Raw genomic sequence first — 17667 nt, 5'->3', positions numbered from 1 at the left:
TTAAACAGCTGTTGATTCTGTATCCTTTTTTTTAAGAGAATAAATCTAGTTTTGTTTATTTGCTTTCAATATATTTAAACCCTTGAGGGGTACAGCATCACATGGATCTGTGTCCAGTGGCCTTTGTAGCAAGGTTGCTTCAGAATTTAATTTAGCACGAACCATCCACTGTTTCCATGAGCAGGAGCACCCTCTTCCCAGGCTACCCTGATTTTGTTGGGTTTATCACCAGGAGTCACTGTGCTGTTCTTTACTTTATTTATAGATACAAGCACACCTCTCGCCTAGACAGAACTCAGGTTCAGCTCCAGCATAAACACCTTCAGATTTACGAAGAGCTGTCTGCTCCCTCTGGTTCCGGAGACCCCGCTTATAGCCAGCAACAATGGCCCCGGGCCACAGGCTATTTGTCATTACAGATGTCCCGTTCCAGCAGGCCTCCAAGGGCTCCAAGATGATCCATAGAGTCCATATCTTTGCTTTTATAATTTTGACATGTCCCGGGGGAAACTGCTGGCTAGTGGAGTGTATCTTATTTATGAGAGACTGTTCAGTTCTCTTCCCAGGCCCGTATTGTCTCTAGTTGGAGTGCCTCTTCCTAAGCACACCTTCGGGACAGAAGCTAACACACCAGTGGGTGCTTGATAAATAAATGCCGCTAGACTTACTTTTGACTAGGACACTGAGATAGTTTTTAAAGCATTTTATTAAGCTAATTACTTCTAAGAAATCAAATGACCATTTACTCATTTTTTGTGGGAAGCTTGTGTTTTTCCTGTGGTCTTTCCTGGGGTGGTAGGGGTTAGAACTGCGGGAGTTTGAGAAAACTTGAAACACAGGGCTGAATCTGGGGTACCTTCCCGATTTCTATTAGAATGACACCCTCAGTTCCCAACTTCACTTCAACCCCTGTTGTACAAAGGCCTAGATAGGGCCGTTTCCTCGATACACAGCCCCCAGGCCTGAGTCCTGCCTAAGCCTTGGACTGAGAGCAATCCTGAAAATTAAAGCCCCTACGAGTATCTCAAAAAATGAAGCTAAACTCCAGGTAGTCACCAGTATGTTCCTGTCATTTATTTATTTTCTATAAAATAATTTACCAGAGCAAGGAATGCAAATAATTACAAAAATAATGTTGAGTGTCATTACTAAGGAAATACAGTGTCAGAATAAGGTGAGCAGTCTGGAGAGCCATGCTTGAAAAACAGACTCATGCTTTATTCATATGCTAAACTGAGATGAATTTTTTTGTAAGACTCTCTCTCAAAGGTTGAGTATGTCATGTAACATATTGCTCTTTTTTTTTGTTTTTGTTTAGAATGCTGATCCGAAGTCATCCCTCAAAGCTGTGAGCAACCAGCTTGGAGAAGGGCCCAGTGATGGACTGCCACTTTCAAGTAGCCTTCAGTTTCTTGAAGATGAACTTGAGTCTTCTCCTCTTCCTGATCTCAGTGAGGACCAACCTTTCGACATTCTTCAGAAATCCTTGCAGGAGGCCAATATCACTGAACAGACGCTGGCGGAAGAGGCATATCTGGATGCCAGTATAGGTTCCAGCCAACAGTTTGCACAAGCTCAGCTTCATTCTTCTTCATCAGCATCTTTTTCTCAGGCTTCTAATGTTTCTAATTACTCAGGTCAGACGCTGCAGCCTATAGGGGTGACTCACGTGCCTGTTGGAGCATCGTTTGCAAGCAATACAGTGGGTGTGCAACATGGCTTTATGCAACACGTGGGGATCAGCGTTCCCAGCCAGCATTTGTCTAATAGCAGTCAGCTTAGTGGTTCTGGTCAGATACAATTAATTGGGTCATTTGGTAATCAACCTTCCATGATGACTATTAATAACCTAGATGGATCTCAAATCATACTAAAGGGCAGCGGGCAGCAAGCCCCATCAAACGTGAGCGGAGGGCTTCTGGTTCATAGACAGACTCCTAATGGCAACTCCTTGTTTGGGAACTCGAGTTCCAGTCCAGTAGCACAGCCCGTCACCGTTCCATTTAACAGCACAAATTTTCAGACATCTCTACCTGTGCATAACATCATCATACAAAGGGGTCTTGCACCAAATTCAAATAAAATTCCAATTAATATCCAGCCAAAGCCTATCCAGATGGGTCAGCAAAATACATACAATGTGAACAACCTGGGAATACAGCAGCATCACGTGCAGCAAGGGATCTCCTTCGCCTCTGCAAACTCACCCCAGGGCTCGGTCGTTGGTCCGCACATGTCTGTGAACATCGTAAACCAACAGAACGCGAGAAAACCAGTCACCTCACAGCCAGTGAGCAGCACTGCAGGCAGTATCGTCATTCATTCTCCCATGGGCCAGCCTCACACCCCCCAAAGTCAGTTCCTCGTACCTACCAGCCTTTCCGTCAGTTCCAACTCGGTACACCACGTCCAGACCATAAATGGGCAACTTCTCCAGACTCAGCCTTCTCAGCTCATTTCTGGCCAAGTGGCCTCAGAGCATGTCATGTTGAACAGAAATTCTTCCAACATGCTCAGGACCAACCCACCATATTCCGGACAGATGCTTAACAACCAGAATGCCGCCGTCCAGCTGGTGTCCGGGCAGACGTTTGCTGCCTCTGGAAGCCCCGTGATAGTCAATCACGCCTCTCCTCAGATTGTCGGTGGACAGATGCCCTTGCAGCAGGCATCGCCCACGGTACTACACCTGTCACCTGGGCAGAGCAGCGTCTCCCAGGGGAGGCCTGGCTTCACGCCCATGCCCTCAGTGACAAGCATGTCAGGACCTAGTCGGTTTCCTGTGAGCTCCTCCAGCACCGTGCACCCGAGCCTGGGGTCTGCGGTTCAGTCGGGTGCGTCAGGATCGAACTTTACTGGAGATCCGCTGACCCAGACCAACAGGACTCCAGCGCCGGTCAGTGCGTCTCATCGTCTTCCAGCTGCTGCTTCCAAACCGGCCAGCACCTTCAGTCCCACGCCCGGAGCAGGGACCCCGCAGCCGTTCTTCTGTCAGGTACGTTCTCTTTACCAGATCAGTGCTGGGTGATTACAGAATGGGAAAATGGAGTTTGTAGTTAATAAACTATAACGTTCATCCTAGGCTCCCAGTTTATGACTGATTGCCTTTTTTCTTCTTAATTAAGTTTTTTTATCCAGCATAGCATTGTGGTTTACAGTGAAGACTGTAGAGTCAGACTCATGGATTTGAATCTAAGCTTTATGACTCCGAGAAAGTCTTACCGTAACTTACTTCTCTAGACTTACTTTTCCTCATCAGTGAAACGGACATAAAAATACTACCACCCCATAGAGCTATTTGGAGAATTAAGTGAGAGCCCTGGCCGGATAGCTTGGTTGGTTAGAGTGCCGTCCCAATATTCAAAGGTTGTGGGTTCGATCCCCAGCCAGGGCACATGCAGGAACAGATTGGTTTTTCTGTTTCTTTCTCCCTTCCTGTCTCTCTAAAAATCAATCAATAAAAAAAATTTTTTTAAATGAGAGAATCCACATAAAACATAGCATAGTCCCTGGCAAATAGCAAATATTCAATAGGAACCCACCTCCCACAGACACACACAGAAAGCCCTGGCCAGTTGTTCAGTGGATAGAGCATCATCCCCACATGCTGAGGTCACTAGTTTGATCCCCGGTCAGGGCACATACGAGAAGCAATGAGTGCATAACTAAATGGGACAACTAAGTAGAACAATGAGTTGATGCTTCTCTCTCTCTCATCAATGGAAAAAAATTTTTTTAATTTATATACAGTAGATCCTTGAATAACATCATTTTGTTCAACGTTGTTTTGTTACAACGATAAGATGCAATAAGAACTTTTTAAATTTTCATTTATTTATTTTAGAGAGAGAGCAAAGGAGAGAGAGAAACAAAAATCAACTTGTTGTTTCACTTATTTATGAATTCATTGGTTGATTTTTATATGTGCCCTGATGGGGATTGAACCCACAACCTTGGTGTATCAGGATGATGCTCTAACTAGCTGAACTACCCAGCCAGGGCCCACACACAAATTATTTTTTTTTAGTGAGAGAGACAGGAAAGTAAAGAGATGAGAAGCATCAACTCATAGTTGTGTCACTTCAGTTGTTCATCAGTTGCTTCTCATATGTTCCTGTAGGAGTGTGGGGGTTCCAGCTGAGCCAGTGACCTCTGGGCTCAAGTCAGCGACCATGGGATGGGATCATGTCGATGATCCCATGGCCAAGCTGGTGACCCCTCACATAAGCCAGATGAGCCCACGCTCAAGCCAGCGACCTTGGGTTTCAAACCTAGGACCTCAGTGTCCCAGGTCGACGTTCTGTCCACTGCACCACCACCGGCCAGGTCACACACAAAATTTTTTTAGAGTAAATTGCAGGCATGATACCTCTTAATCCCTAAATACTTTGGACTTGAGAATTTATTTTCTAAAAACAGGAATATTTCCCCACATAAGCATAGTACAGTTATCAAAACTAAGAAATATTACTGTCTAATCTATAGACCTTATTCAAATTTAGTCAATTTTCACAGTAATGTCCCTTGTAGCAAAAAGGAAAAAAATATTTTGTGTTGTTTTTATGGTTCAGGATCCAGTCCAGGATTACTGTCTACTTTTCTTGTCACATCTTTAAATCTGGAACAGGTTTGCTTCCTTTGTCTTTCATACCCTTTATATTTTTAAAGAGTGCAAACTAATTATTTTGTGGATTATTTTGGGTTTCTCTGATATTTCCTCATGATTACATTTAGGTCATGCATTTTTGGTAGGATTGCCACAAGTCACCATGTGGACTTGTTCCATTCCTGGTGATGTGAACTTGGCACACTTGCTTAAGATGGGATCTGATGCATTGAACCCTCTTCTGGGAAATGCTCTGGGACTGTGTGGACATCCAGTTGCTCATCAGATCTGCATGCACTAAATTGAAGCTTCCATTGATAATTTCTGACGGAGTTGGCTATTACTGAATCAGCTACTATTACGACGGTCACCAAACACAGATTTTCTAATTCCATCATTTGTTCTGCGTTAATTTTTGGCATTGTAATCTAAGGAAAAGCTTTTCCTTCTCCCCCATTTACTTATATGTTTACTTATATTAATATGTACTCATAGATTCTTATTTTATCAGTGGGTTATGAATTTTTACAGTCATTTATTTTGATACTCAGTTTAATTTAATGGCCAGTGGGCACCCCTCCAAGTTGGCTGCTGGTCCTGACATGTTTCCTTCTTGCTTTGAGCATGTTCTTTAATTTCTGGCAGAACAAGATGTTCCACGTTCACCTTTTATTTTCCCTGCCCCTGCCCTGGGATCAACCATTTCTTAAAGGAGCCGATTTCTTCTAGTGGAGAACAGCATTTAGAAACCAAGCTCTCAGCACTACATAGTCATTGCTGCTGAGGTTGTCTCAGCTGGGACTTACACATTGCACATACCTAGTATCTGTAGCTATTTATCTATGAACCTATATTACCTAGTTCATATCGATACTTCCAATTCTAATCCAGGGTCACCAGGGCACACTATTCAAGTCTCCCTCTTTTCCATATTTGTAACTCCCTTTTCTAACAGTGAGAAAGCCAGCTCCACAATCTATTTACTTACTTGCCTAACACTAGAGAAAACAATTGCTAATCCATAGCACCGTGGAAAACAAGCCTACTAATTAGACTCCAGTATTGGTTTACAGTTCTATCTTGAGCCTAAATGTATATAGTCAAAATACTGTGTTTAAAACTTACTTGGGCCCTAGCCGGTTGGCTCAGTGGTAGAGCGTCGACCTGGCGTGCGGAAGTCCCGGGTTCGATTCCCGGCCAGGGCACACAGGAGAGGCGCCCATCTGCTTCTCTACCCCTCCTCCTCTCCTTCCTCTCTGTCTCTCTCTTCCCCTCCCGCAGCCAAGGCTCCATTGCAGCAAAAGATGGCCCAGGCGCTGGGGATGGCTCCTTGGCCTCTGCCTCAGGCGCTAGAGTGGCTCTGGATGCAACAGAGCAACGCCCCGGATGGGCAGAGCATCGCCCCCTGGTGGGCGTGCCGGGTGGATCCCGGTCGGGCGCATGTGGGAGTCTGTCTGACTGCCTCCCCGTTTCCAGCTTCAGAAAAATACAAAAAAAAAAAAAAAAACTTACTTGGATTACTTCTTTTCTTTTTCTCTCTTGGTATGCTAGTCATTTGAAGTATAGTTCTGTTCATATTTCATTTTAGGATTCCTACCCCACTATCCTTAGTGATTTTATCTATTTAATTTGTTTGAACACATGAATCATTAGCATGGTCCCAGAAGTCAGGGCTATGCAGAGGGCATGCCGGGAACAGTCTTACTCCCGACCCGCCTCCCTGCCCTCACCCCCATCCTTTCCTGCCAGTTCTCACCATCCCTTATATTTACCAACCTCATTAGTTCCTAGTTTATTTATTCTATATTATTTTTGTACAACTAAGCAGATACATGTATATTTTGTTATTGCCTCTCCTTTCTTGCTCCAAATAGATACTCTTTGCACTCAAAGTGTTGCAAAAAAATTTCTAAAAACTCAAATGTCAAATCATAGAATGATTGGGCATGATGATAGTCATTTAAATATAATTAAAGATTAGGGGAAAGGCTTACAAAATAATTTTAAGTGCACACTTAAATGTAAAATAATTAAAATGCATGTTAAAATATAAAATATTTAGTGAACAATTTGTTTTAACTTTTAGAATAATGATGGGGAGAGACAAAATGGCAAATTAGAAAACAGAACACCTTCTTGCTTACAACACCCAGAAACTCAATTAGAAATGCACTATAACATTAACTACAGTTCACCTGACCAGGCGGTGGCGCAGTGGATAGAGCGTCAGACTGGGATGTGGAGGACCCAGGTTCGAGACCCCAAGGTTGCTAGCTTGAATGCGGGCTCATCTGGTTTGAGCAACGCTCACCAGCTTGAGCCCAAGATTACTGGCTCGAGCAAGGGGTCACTTGGTCTCCTGTAGCCCCCTGGTCAAGGCACATATGAGAAATCAATCAATGAACAACTAAGGAGCCGCAACAAGAATTGATGTTTCTTATCTCTGTCCCTTCCTGTCTGCTGTCCCTATCTGTCTGACTCTCTCTGTCTCTGCCATAAAAAACAAACAAACCAAAAACAACAAAAAAAAGAAAAACATTAACAACAATTCTCTGGTTGGTAGAATTATAGATTATTCACATTTTCTCTAGTTTTAAAGACTTACCCTTCATAAGGAAGATGATGTCTAGGCAGCATTTATCAAACGATTTTTGTGGATTTAAAAAAAAAAAAAGTAAAACACGCCTGACCTGTGGTGGTGCAGTAGATAAGATAAAGCATCAACCTGGAACACTGAGGTCACTGGTTTGAAACCCCGGGCTTGCCCAGTCAAGGTACATATGAGAAGCAACAACTAGGATGCTTCCTGCTCCCCCCACCCACCTTTTTCTCAATAAAGAAAATCTTTAAAAAAAAAAAGTAAAACATCATTGGTAAAAAATTAAAAATAGCCCTAACCAGATAACTCAGTTGGTTAGAGCGTTGTCCTAATACACAAGGTTGTGGGTTTGACCATGGTCAGGGCACATATAGGAATCAACCAATGAATGCATATATGGAACAACAAATCGATGTCTCTCTCTCTCTCTCTCCCTTGCTCTCTAAAATCAGTAAATAAAAAATTAATTTTTTAAAATTTAAATTAAAAACAGCCCTGGCCAGTTACCTTAAGTTAGTTAAGGGCGTCACCCCGAAACAGCAAGGTCAGGGCACACGCGGGCAGCACCCAAACAGTGCACAGCTGCGTGGACAACATGACTGCTTCCCTCCCCCTCCCTCCCTCGCCCTGCCTCATGACTGCTTCCCTCCCCCTGCCCTCCCTCGCCCTGTCTCTCTGTCTCTCTAACAGTCAGTGAACATCAAGCCTTGGCCGATAGCTCGTTGGTTGGGGCATCACCCCAGAGCACAGAGGTTGCCGGTTCGATCCTCAGTCAGGGCACCTACAGGAGCAGCTCTGCCTCTCCCTCCCTGCCTCTCTTAAAAAAATAATTAAATTAAATTAAATTAAAAATTAAAAACAGTTCCAAAATAGTTTAGAGTGAAATGTTAGTTGTCCTTCCCCAAGTTTCCCTCCCCGAGGCCAACACTGTTTCTAGGTTCTATGTTTTTTCCAGAGAATACAAGCAAATGCAAGTACTACTTGCGGATAATTTTATATCACTAGATATTGATTTGTTTTAAATGCTTCTTATAATTAATTATACCTAATCAGCCACAGCATGGTCATTTCGTTTTCTTTCCTTTTTTAAAAAAATAAAGCTTCGAAAAATATAAATTAATGAATTAAATAAATAAAATAACACTTCAGTGTGTGGGAGGGGATCTCTTTGACTCCCAAATGTTTCAGTTATTCAAAGATAACAAGAAGCCTACATTAGTAGCTCCAGAGTTATTTTTTCGTGATTTTTAATGCCAAAAAAGTATTGGGAAGTAGGCCATTTGCATGCTGAACACCCTGTCGAGGGTGTTCCTGTTGCAGGTTTTCTGGACAGCTGAGGCGTCACACGTGTTGGAGCGTGGGCCCAGCCTCACATGCAGCACGAATGAGAAAGCAGTGCGAGGCGCCCTCTAGCGTTTAAACTTGGGGACACCGATAGCAACTCTTCTAGAAACTATAATTTCTCTACAAAATTTCTATAATTTATTACTTTATAGAACATTTAATGAACAAAAATACCATAATCAGGGGACTTTAGTGTTTGTCTGGGGAAATTTAATTCAGCAAGCTTTTTTTTTTAAACAGTTTTTTAAATTAATTAATTTATTTATTTTTTACAGAGTCAGAGAGTGAGTCAGAGAGAGGGATAGACAGGGACAGACAGACAGGAACGGAGAGAGATGAGAAGCATTAATCATTAGTTTTTCATTGCACGTTGCAACACCTTAGTTGTTCATTGATTTTCTCATATGTGCCTTGACTGCGGGCCTTCAGCAAACCGAGTAACCCCTTGCAGGAGCCAGCGACCTTAGGTTCAAGCTGGTGGGCTTTTCCTCAAACCAGATGAGCCTGCGCTCAAGCTGGCGACTTCGTGGTCTCGAACCTGGGTCCTCTGCATCCCAGTCCGACGCTTTATCCACTGTGCCACCGCCTGGTCAGGCTCAGCAAGCTTTGATACTATAAAGAGTTAATATTACAGAGGCATAAGTTTTTATTTTTTATTTATTTATTTTGAAAGATTTCATTTATTGATTTTAGAGAGCGGGGGTGGACAAGAAGCATCAACTCATAATACTTGCTTCTTGTATGTGCCTCGACTGGGCAAGCCTGGGGTTTCAAAACTGTGAACTCAGCACTCTAGGTCAACACTCTATCCACTGCACCACCACAGGGCAGGCCAGAGGCATAAGTTTTTAAATATAAACTTTATTTTGGTATAGATAATACCTTTGTTTGGTTCAAAATTCAAAAGGTACAGAAAGGTGCACACTACAGTGAAAAACCTGCCTCCTCCTGCGCTCCTGTCCTGCAGGCAATATAACCAGCTTCTGGTAGAGTGAAGGGAGTCCCCACCCCACCTGTTCCATTATGGAGACTTTCAGACCCACAGAAAAGCTGGAAGGATATAGTAAACCATTCACCTGGATTCACCTGGATTCATCAGGTGTTTGTTTTGCAGTGTTTGGTTTATCTGTGTGTCTGTGTGTACAGTGTCTGTATGTTACACACAGACACACATGTACATACACTTTTTTCTCTGACTTGTTTGAAAGTAAATTGCAGTCTACGGCCATACCACCCTGAATGCGCCCGATCTCGTCTGAAAGTAAATTGCAAATGTCATGATCTGTTATCCCTAAATACTTCAGCAGGTAGCTCCTACGAACAAGGACTTTCTTCAACACAACCACAACACCACCATTACACCCAAGAAATTTAATATTACTACAATAAAATTATACCCGATTCCTTCTATGTAACCCATTAATGCCTTTTACTATAATGCTTCCCTCTAGAAACCAGTCCGAGAGCACTCGTTTCACTTACTGTCTGTCTCTTTAGTCTACAGCAGCCCACATCAGTTATCTTGTAGAGGGGCTCTCAGTGGAGAGCTGTCTGTCACCTTGTGATTAGATTTAGGCTAGATGGTTTTTGGCATGACACATAATGTTGGCTTGTCCCATTACTGGTGATTCGGAGTGTGATCACATGGTCAAGGTGGCCTCCACCAGGTTTCTCCTTACGGTACTCAAAGGCACCCTGTCCCCTTTGTAAGGAAATGATCTCTAGGATGGTGTTTTAGGACCGCGTGACTATCCTGTTCCCCAGCCTCTCACCCACTGATTGAGACTCCATTGATAATTCTCACCCGAACATTATATCAATGGTTGCAAAATGGTTTTCTAATTGTGTTATCCTATCTACAGTTACTAGCTAGGATTTTTTCCATTCCCTCCTGTGTTTTTTTCTTTTCTTCTTTTTTTGAGTAATACACAAAGTTTTTATTTTTTATTCATTTTTTTAAAAATATTTTATTGATTGATTAGGGAGGGGAGAAGGGTGGGAAGCATCAATTCATAGTACATAGTTGCTTCTCAGTATGGGCTTTTACCGGGCAAGCCCAGGGTTTCAAACTGGCAACCTCAGCATTCCAGGTCAACACTTGATCCACTGTGCCTCTACAGGTGAGGCTTATTTTTCACTTTTTTGCATCTTTAAAAAAAAATTTTTTTTTAAGACTATTCATTTTAGAGAGGAGAGAGAGATAGAGACAGAGAGAAGGGGGGAGGAGCAGGAAGCATCAACTCCCATATGTGCCTTGACCAGGCAAGCCCAGGGTTTCGAACCGGCAACCTCAGCATTCCAGGTCAACACTTTATCCACTGCGCCACTACAGGTCAGGTTTTTGCATCATCTTAAAACTTTTATTGCCTGACCAGTGGTGGTGCAGTAGGTAGCATGTTGACCTGAAATTCTGAGAAGCCAGGTTTGAAACCCTGAGGTCGCCAGCTTGAGCATGGGATCTTTTTTTTTAAGTGAGAGAAGGAGAGGTAGCGTCCTGTGTGAGCCCCGACCAGGACCCACCTGGCAGCCCCCGTGTGCGGAAATCAACCGAGCTATCCTCAGTGCCCAGGCTGACTCCTGAACCAATTGAGCCACTGGCTGTGAGAGGGGAAGAGAGAGAGAAGGGGGAGAGGGAGGGGGAGAGAAGCAGATGGTCACTTCTCATGTGTGCCCTGAGCAGAGATTTAACCCAGGACATCCACACACCAGACTAACACTCTAACCAGTGAGAAAACCAGCCAGGGCCTGAGCATGGGATTATTGACATGATCCCTAGGTTGCTGGCTTGAGCCCAAAGGTCTCTGGCTTGAGCAAGGGGTCACTGGTCAAAGCACATACAAGAAGCAGTCAATGAACAGCTAAAAAAGTACAACTATGAGTGTAAGCTCTATCTCTCTCTCTCTCTTCCTCCCTACCTCTTTCTCTCTCTAAAAACAAAAACAAAAAACACTTTTTATTATGGGGAATTTTAAACATGAACCGAAGTCGATGTATCAATAATAGTGGAATTAGCCCCAGGCTGAATCAGGGCAGTGCACGCCAGCCATTCTTGTCTCGTCCGTACCCCGCGCTCTCTCCTCCTGTCCAATATGATTTTGAATCTAATCCAGACCTAAGTTTACCAGTAATATTTTAGTGTATATCTAAAAGATCATGTGTTCTTTTTGTATTGAATGTGTTGCAGTCTAATGCTTTCATTATTCTTTTTGGTGTTTAAATTGTTCCAAATTTGATCAGTGGAGGCCTGCTGAAGCCGGCTTCTTTACTTTCGACACATTCCCATCTCTGAGCGCTTTGTGGAACAAGATGTTGTAGGCTTGTCTTGTGATTACCTTGCCTAGACTTAGAATCAGCCATTTCTCCAGGGAGCCCTGGGAACTTAAATCTCTTAATGCAGAGAGTAATTTATGGGATTTAAACTTTCCTGTAAATGGATTAATATTCGAAAGTCAGTGATTAAAGGAGGAGATTTGTAAGAGTTTAGCCTACCAAACAAAAGTAAACAAATTAAAATCCAAATCTCCTTAGATCACAAAAAGATTTAGTAGATTTTAAATTCCTTGAGAGGAGTGCCTACCAAGCTTTCCAGCCGCCTGCCCTCCCTCATTCCCTGTCCTGCTCTACCTCAGCCTGCCCACCGCTGTCTAGATAGAATCTAGCATGCTGGTTTTCCCTCCCCTTCTAAACCTTTACTGAATTACCAGTTCCTGAAAGTTCGTGTGTGTGTGTGTGTGTGTGTGTGTGTGCACGTGCGCATGTGTGAGAGAGAGACACAGAGAGGGACAGAGAGGGACAGACAGACAGGAAGGGAGAGAGATGAGAAGCATCAATTCTTCATTATAGCTTCTTAGTTGTTCATTGATTGTTTTCTCATATGTGCCTTGACCGTGGGCCTTCAGTGACCCCTTGCTTGAGCCAGCGACCTTAAGCTCAAGCTGGTGAGCCTTGTTCAAACCAGTGAGCCCGTGCTTAAGTTGGCAACCTTGGGGTCTCGAACCTGGGTCCAACGCGTCCCAGTCTGATACTCTATCCACTGTGCCACCGCCTGGTCAGGCCAAATCCTGAAAGTTCTTCTTTGGGTGTCTCATATCCATCCATTCCAATAATAATGAAAAAATAAAAACCATGTTCATATTATAGTATTAAAAACAGGTACGGGGCCAGGGGCTACACGTATTATTTCTAGTTCTTACCATGGGGGCTACAAGTAGCAATATTGTTCCCATTTCGCAGTCAAGAAGGAGGAGGTTCAGAGCATGGGCAGATTGCTCTTGAAACCAGAAATATATCAGAGTTCATGCTGCCTGTCACCGAGTAAGCCAAAAAGCAAAGACAGGGATTGAATCTTTATGGGCACTTCATTCAGATGGCTGGCACTCTGGGGAGACGGGCTTGTTCCCAAATCATCTTAACCCTCTGGTCCCCAGCGAACCCTTTTTATAAGGGGGAAAAAAGGGTAAGTAGTCAGTCAGATAATTGGATCGTAGTCAGAGGTTGCTCCCTGGAGCACAGAGGCCCTGCTGCAGTCCCCTGGGTACAAAGGTGGATCACTGGCAGGTCTCAGATCTCGTTAAGTCCTGTGGGCCTGGTCAGGTATCCCTGCATCTGGAACAAAGGCTTGACTTGCATTAACCATCATGCCCACTGACCATAACTAAAGCCACCATTACTCAAGCTAAAATTTTAACTCTTGAGTTCCCTGTCTCACTCTGAAGGCAGACTTTACCTGCTAGCTGTCTACACCACACTGCTTCCATCTCTCTGCTCTCTGCATCCACACCCTGGGCCAGACGAAGGAGGGACTGTGATATACTGGGGCAAACGCGTTGGATTAGGAGTGAGCTCTCACTTATAGGTCCTGCTTCGCCACTGACAGGTTTTAAAGACAGTGTGTTTATTTTATTTATTTATTTTTTTACAGAGGCAGAGATAGACAGGGACAGACAGACAGGAACGGAGGGATGAGAAGCATCAATCATCAGTTTCTCGTTGCGCGTTGCGACTTAGTTGTTCATTGATTGCTTTCTCACATGTGCCTTGACCGCGGGCCTTCAGCAGACCGAGTAATCCCCTGCTGGAGCCAGGGACCTTGGGTCTAAGCTGGTGAGCTCTTTGCTCAAGCCAGATGAGCCCGCGCTCAAGCTGGCGACCTCGGGGTCTCGAACCTGGGTCCTTCCGCATCCCAGTCCGACACTCTATCCACTGCGCCACCACCTGGTCAGGCGCCACTGACAGGTTTTGTGGTCTAACTTTGTATCTTAGTTCTCTGAGCCCTAGATTTCTGTCCTCGAAAATGAGGAGCCCTAGCTGTGCAATAGAATCACACAGGGAGTTTTTATTTATTCTCCAGGGAGTTTTGTAAAAATATGGGTGCCTGGAGCCCTGGCCAGATAACTGGGTTGGTTGGAGCGTCGTCTGGGAGTGCGGAGGTGGCCAGTTCGATTCCCGGTCAGGGCGCATACAGGAGCAGCTCGATGTTCCTGTCTCTTTCTCTCAGAAAGAATAGTGCCTGGGCCTCACCTCCATAAATTCTAATTTAAACAGTCTGGAGAAAGGGCTCTAGGCATCAGAACTCCCCAAGTGAGTCTAGAGTCCAACCAGGAGAGAGAACCACTGGCCTGGATGATTTCCAAGGCCCATTCTTATCCTAATTAGACAACTGGAACAAATAACAATCATCTGGGTGGTTAATCTGCCCTAACTCTCTTCCGAAAGCCTGATTTCCACCCCATTAATCTTCCTAAAACATTTGTTTGGTGACCTGAACTAAATCACTTGGGAGCTTCCTGTTGCCAGAGGAGAAAGCACGAACCTCTGCCCGCCCGCCCGCCCGCCCGCCCGCCCGCCCGGCAGGTAAGGCTCTCCAGTCGGAAACCCTCCGGGTTGAACAGGCTGACCCCGCTGTTGGGACTCTTGTGAGCCTTGGCCTTTGCTGATGGGTATTTATTGAATGTCCTTTCCTGTCAGGACTAACGACTTCCCCTCCTTCAGTGCCCCACCCAAAGCCCCTAAGAATAAAGCCTCTTTCAGTCCCTCCAGGATTTCTTCTCTGCACTTTTTGTTTGTCTTGACCACTGGATGGCTATTTACCGTATTACCCCATGTATAAAATGCACTGTTTTTCAAAAAATTTGGGATTTAAAAACTGGGTGCATCTTATAGTTGTAGGTGTTTTACTTGCATTTCCCACTTTTTCACGTGGGTGAGGAGTTGTATGAATTTTATGATGAATGAAACTTGAGTTCAATAACTTTATGTAGTACTTTTTTTTTTTCAAGTTTCGGGCCCCAAAATTAAGGTGCGTCTTATACATGGGAGCACCTTATACATGGGAAATACAGTATGATCTAGTCATTCAACAGTATTTCAGTATATCGATTCTTTGCCTTTTGGGTATGATCAAGTGTAGTAACAGTACTTCAGTACCCACCATGGCCAGCCCTGGGCTCTTCCCAAGGACACAATAATCTATTGCAGGGCAGGAGGCAGATAAGCCAGGGCCCACTCCGATATGTAAGTGCCCTGGTGGAAGTAGTCAGAGCGCCATGTTCTGAAAAGGAGTCTGTAACCCGAATCAGATGGTTGGGAAAGGGTTCCCTGACATTGGCGTTTGACCAAGACCTTCGAAGGGAGAAGGAAGAGCTATCCAGCAAGAGAAGGCCTGCGTGGAGAATGTGCAGCTGGTGGAAACAGCACGTGCAAAGCCTGGAGGGAGAGGAGGCCGTGGCGCTGCAGGGGAGGAAACCATGTTCAAGGGGTGCGGAAGGTTTCGGTGGGAGAGGTGAGCAGGGACTGCATCGTCCAGGACCTGGTCTGTCCCGTAAAGTAGCCAGTGTCCTTATCTAAGCATGAAATAGTGAAGACCTAGACTAGCCTGGTGGCAGTAGAGATGATGAGAAATTAATGGATTTGGGACAATTAGGAGAGACAGAACTTTCAGTTAATTGGTGGTAGTAGAAGAATAAGATGTCAGGAACACACAGGTTTCTGACAGGGACACCCAGGGTCACTGAGATAGAGCATATGGTTTGAAGGGAGGTTATGAGTTTATTTAGGATAAATACGTTAAGTCTAAGGTGCCTGTAAGACAACCAAGTTGTATAATAAACAGCTATACATACCAAAGCATATGGGCAGAATGGGATTGGTCAGTGTTACAGTAATATAAGGTTACAGTAATTAAATATATAGAAATATAGAAAAATATGGAAGATATATAAAAACAATTAGGATATGATATTAAAAGCAATTAAGGAAATTAAATAAAGTTATGCCGTCTGAATAGGAATTAATCTAGTGTGTACAGATATGACAAACAGACTCTGCCTTTCGCGCTGGGCTCAGTTAGTGTGTGTGTGAAGTTACATATAGGTAAGAAGTGGCTTAATGTCATAACTCTGGGTGACGTAGACAGGAGCCTTCCCTAGGAACATCTTAAAAGTGGCTTGATGTAACATTTCAGTAAGTTATCATAAAAAGGGCTCCCTTCGAGGAACTCCTAAAAAGGTCGTTTGAGGTGATAATCCTGTAGATTGACACCTGTTAGAAGGTGTTGGCCAGAAAAGGTTCTAAAGCTAAGGGGCCCCTGCTGCAGTAGTCGCCCACACTTCAGTGTGAACGTGGACTGTCTCCACGCCGCTCTGACCAAAGACAGCCGAGAGGAGCACACTGACAGGGCACCTTTAAGCTGTACCCAGGCACACCGAAAGGATTTGTGAGCAATAAACTGCCTGTGTGATTCTTGCAACTAACTTGTGTGTCAGTCATCTTTCCTCCAGTGGCAGTTGGTGTCGGCCCTAATAAGTAGAACCCTCACAGCCGCCTCAAGAGTAGTCTCGAAGAGGCCGCCAGCCTGCTGATAAGCAGGAGTGTCCCACTGCACAGGGAAGTCAAATCAGAGACGCTTGATCTACGTAGACCTCGGGCTCTACTGGGACAATCAGAATATACGTTGTCATCAAAGCCGTGGAAGGGAGTGAAATGGATCAGAGAGAGTATGTAAATAGAGGAGAAAAAGTGGCTGGAAAAGAACCCCAAAGCACCTCAACACTTAGGGGACAGACACAGAAAGAGGTGTCAGGTGAGACTCAGAGGGTCCAAAAAGGAGGAGGAGGAAAATGAGTCGGGTTCAGCATTTTGGAAGCTAAGGAAAGAGAATGTTGCAGATAGGAGGGAAGAGGTCCACAGTGAAGTGTCCCTGAGCAGTCCATGGAGGTAAGGACTGCAATGTTGCTGACATTCCAGATTTAGCAATAAGGAGGCAGCAGTTGACCTTGGTAAGGTTTGTTTTCGTGGAATGATAGGTGCAGAAGCCCATTGCAATAGACAAGAGAGCGGGAGGTGCGGTGTGTACAGACAGCTTTCAGAAAAATGAAAGTAACAGAGACAGCAGTAACTAAAGGATGTGTGGGGTCAAGGGAATTATTTTTTCATCCTGGTACACCAAGGTTGCAAGTTCGATCCCAGGTCAGGGCATGTACACAAAGCAATCATAAGTGTACAACTAAATGGAACAGCTGGGTGGAACAACGAGTTAATGCTTCTTTCTTTCTCTCTCGTGGAAAAATCAGAGTAGTGGTAGGATGCTTTGTAGAAAAAAGGAGGAATGCCTCTTTCATTGTAACTAAAGAAGAGAGGGAAGAAGGGAAAGGACAAAAGGGTGTGCAGGTAAGGATGTAGCTTTTGAAGTTAAGTGAGTTCTCACCTGGCTTACAGGTTTGAAAATAATGAAATAGGATTCAGTGGAAAATGAGCAATGGAGCTGGCGAGGGGAAAGAAAGGGTTGCTGGACAGGCAAGAGGTCCCAGTTGAGGTTGGACGCTATAATTATAGGGCACTGATTGAATGTTTGTGTGGGTCTAGGTGTTTTCTGGATGGGAAACTTTCAGAGGGCAAAGACTGTGTTTGTTTGTGGGGTTTTTTTATTTTATTTTTTAAGTGAGAGGAGGGGAGATAGACTTCCACATGCGCCCCGACTGGGATCCACCCAGCATCCCCCACCTGGGGTCGATATTTGGACCAATCAAGCCACGGACTGCGGGAGGAGAAGAGAGAGATAAAGGGGAGAGGGAGAGGAAGAGAAGCAGGTTGTCGCCTCTCATGTGTGCCCTGACCAGGG

At 44.4% G+C, this 17667-nt stretch overlaps 1 protein-coding gene across 6 annotated transcripts in view; it reads left to right on the top strand.

Moving 5' to 3' along the window:
- The window catches only part of BICRAL (BICRA like chromatin remodeling complex associated protein), a 105144-nt gene that overhangs the window by 70653 nt on the left and 16824 nt on the right, over positions 1 to 17667 (top strand). For all 6 annotated transcript variants that reach the window (XM_066359394.1, XM_066359388.1, XM_066359389.1 and 3 more), the window contains one exon: positions 1319 to 2995. In XM_066359394.1, coding sequence (XP_066215491.1) covers positions 1319 to 2995 — 1677 coding nt within the window. The remainder of the gene's footprint in view (positions 1 to 1318; positions 2996 to 17667) is intronic.

This window comes from Saccopteryx leptura, chromosome 1 (assembly GCF_036850995.1).
Source record: "Saccopteryx leptura isolate mSacLep1 chromosome 1, mSacLep1_pri_phased_curated, whole genome shotgun sequence".
NCBI classification, from domain to species: domain Eukaryota; kingdom Metazoa; phylum Chordata; class Mammalia; order Chiroptera; family Emballonuridae; genus Saccopteryx; species Saccopteryx leptura.
This window is presented reverse-complemented; position numbering and strand designations above follow the sequence as displayed.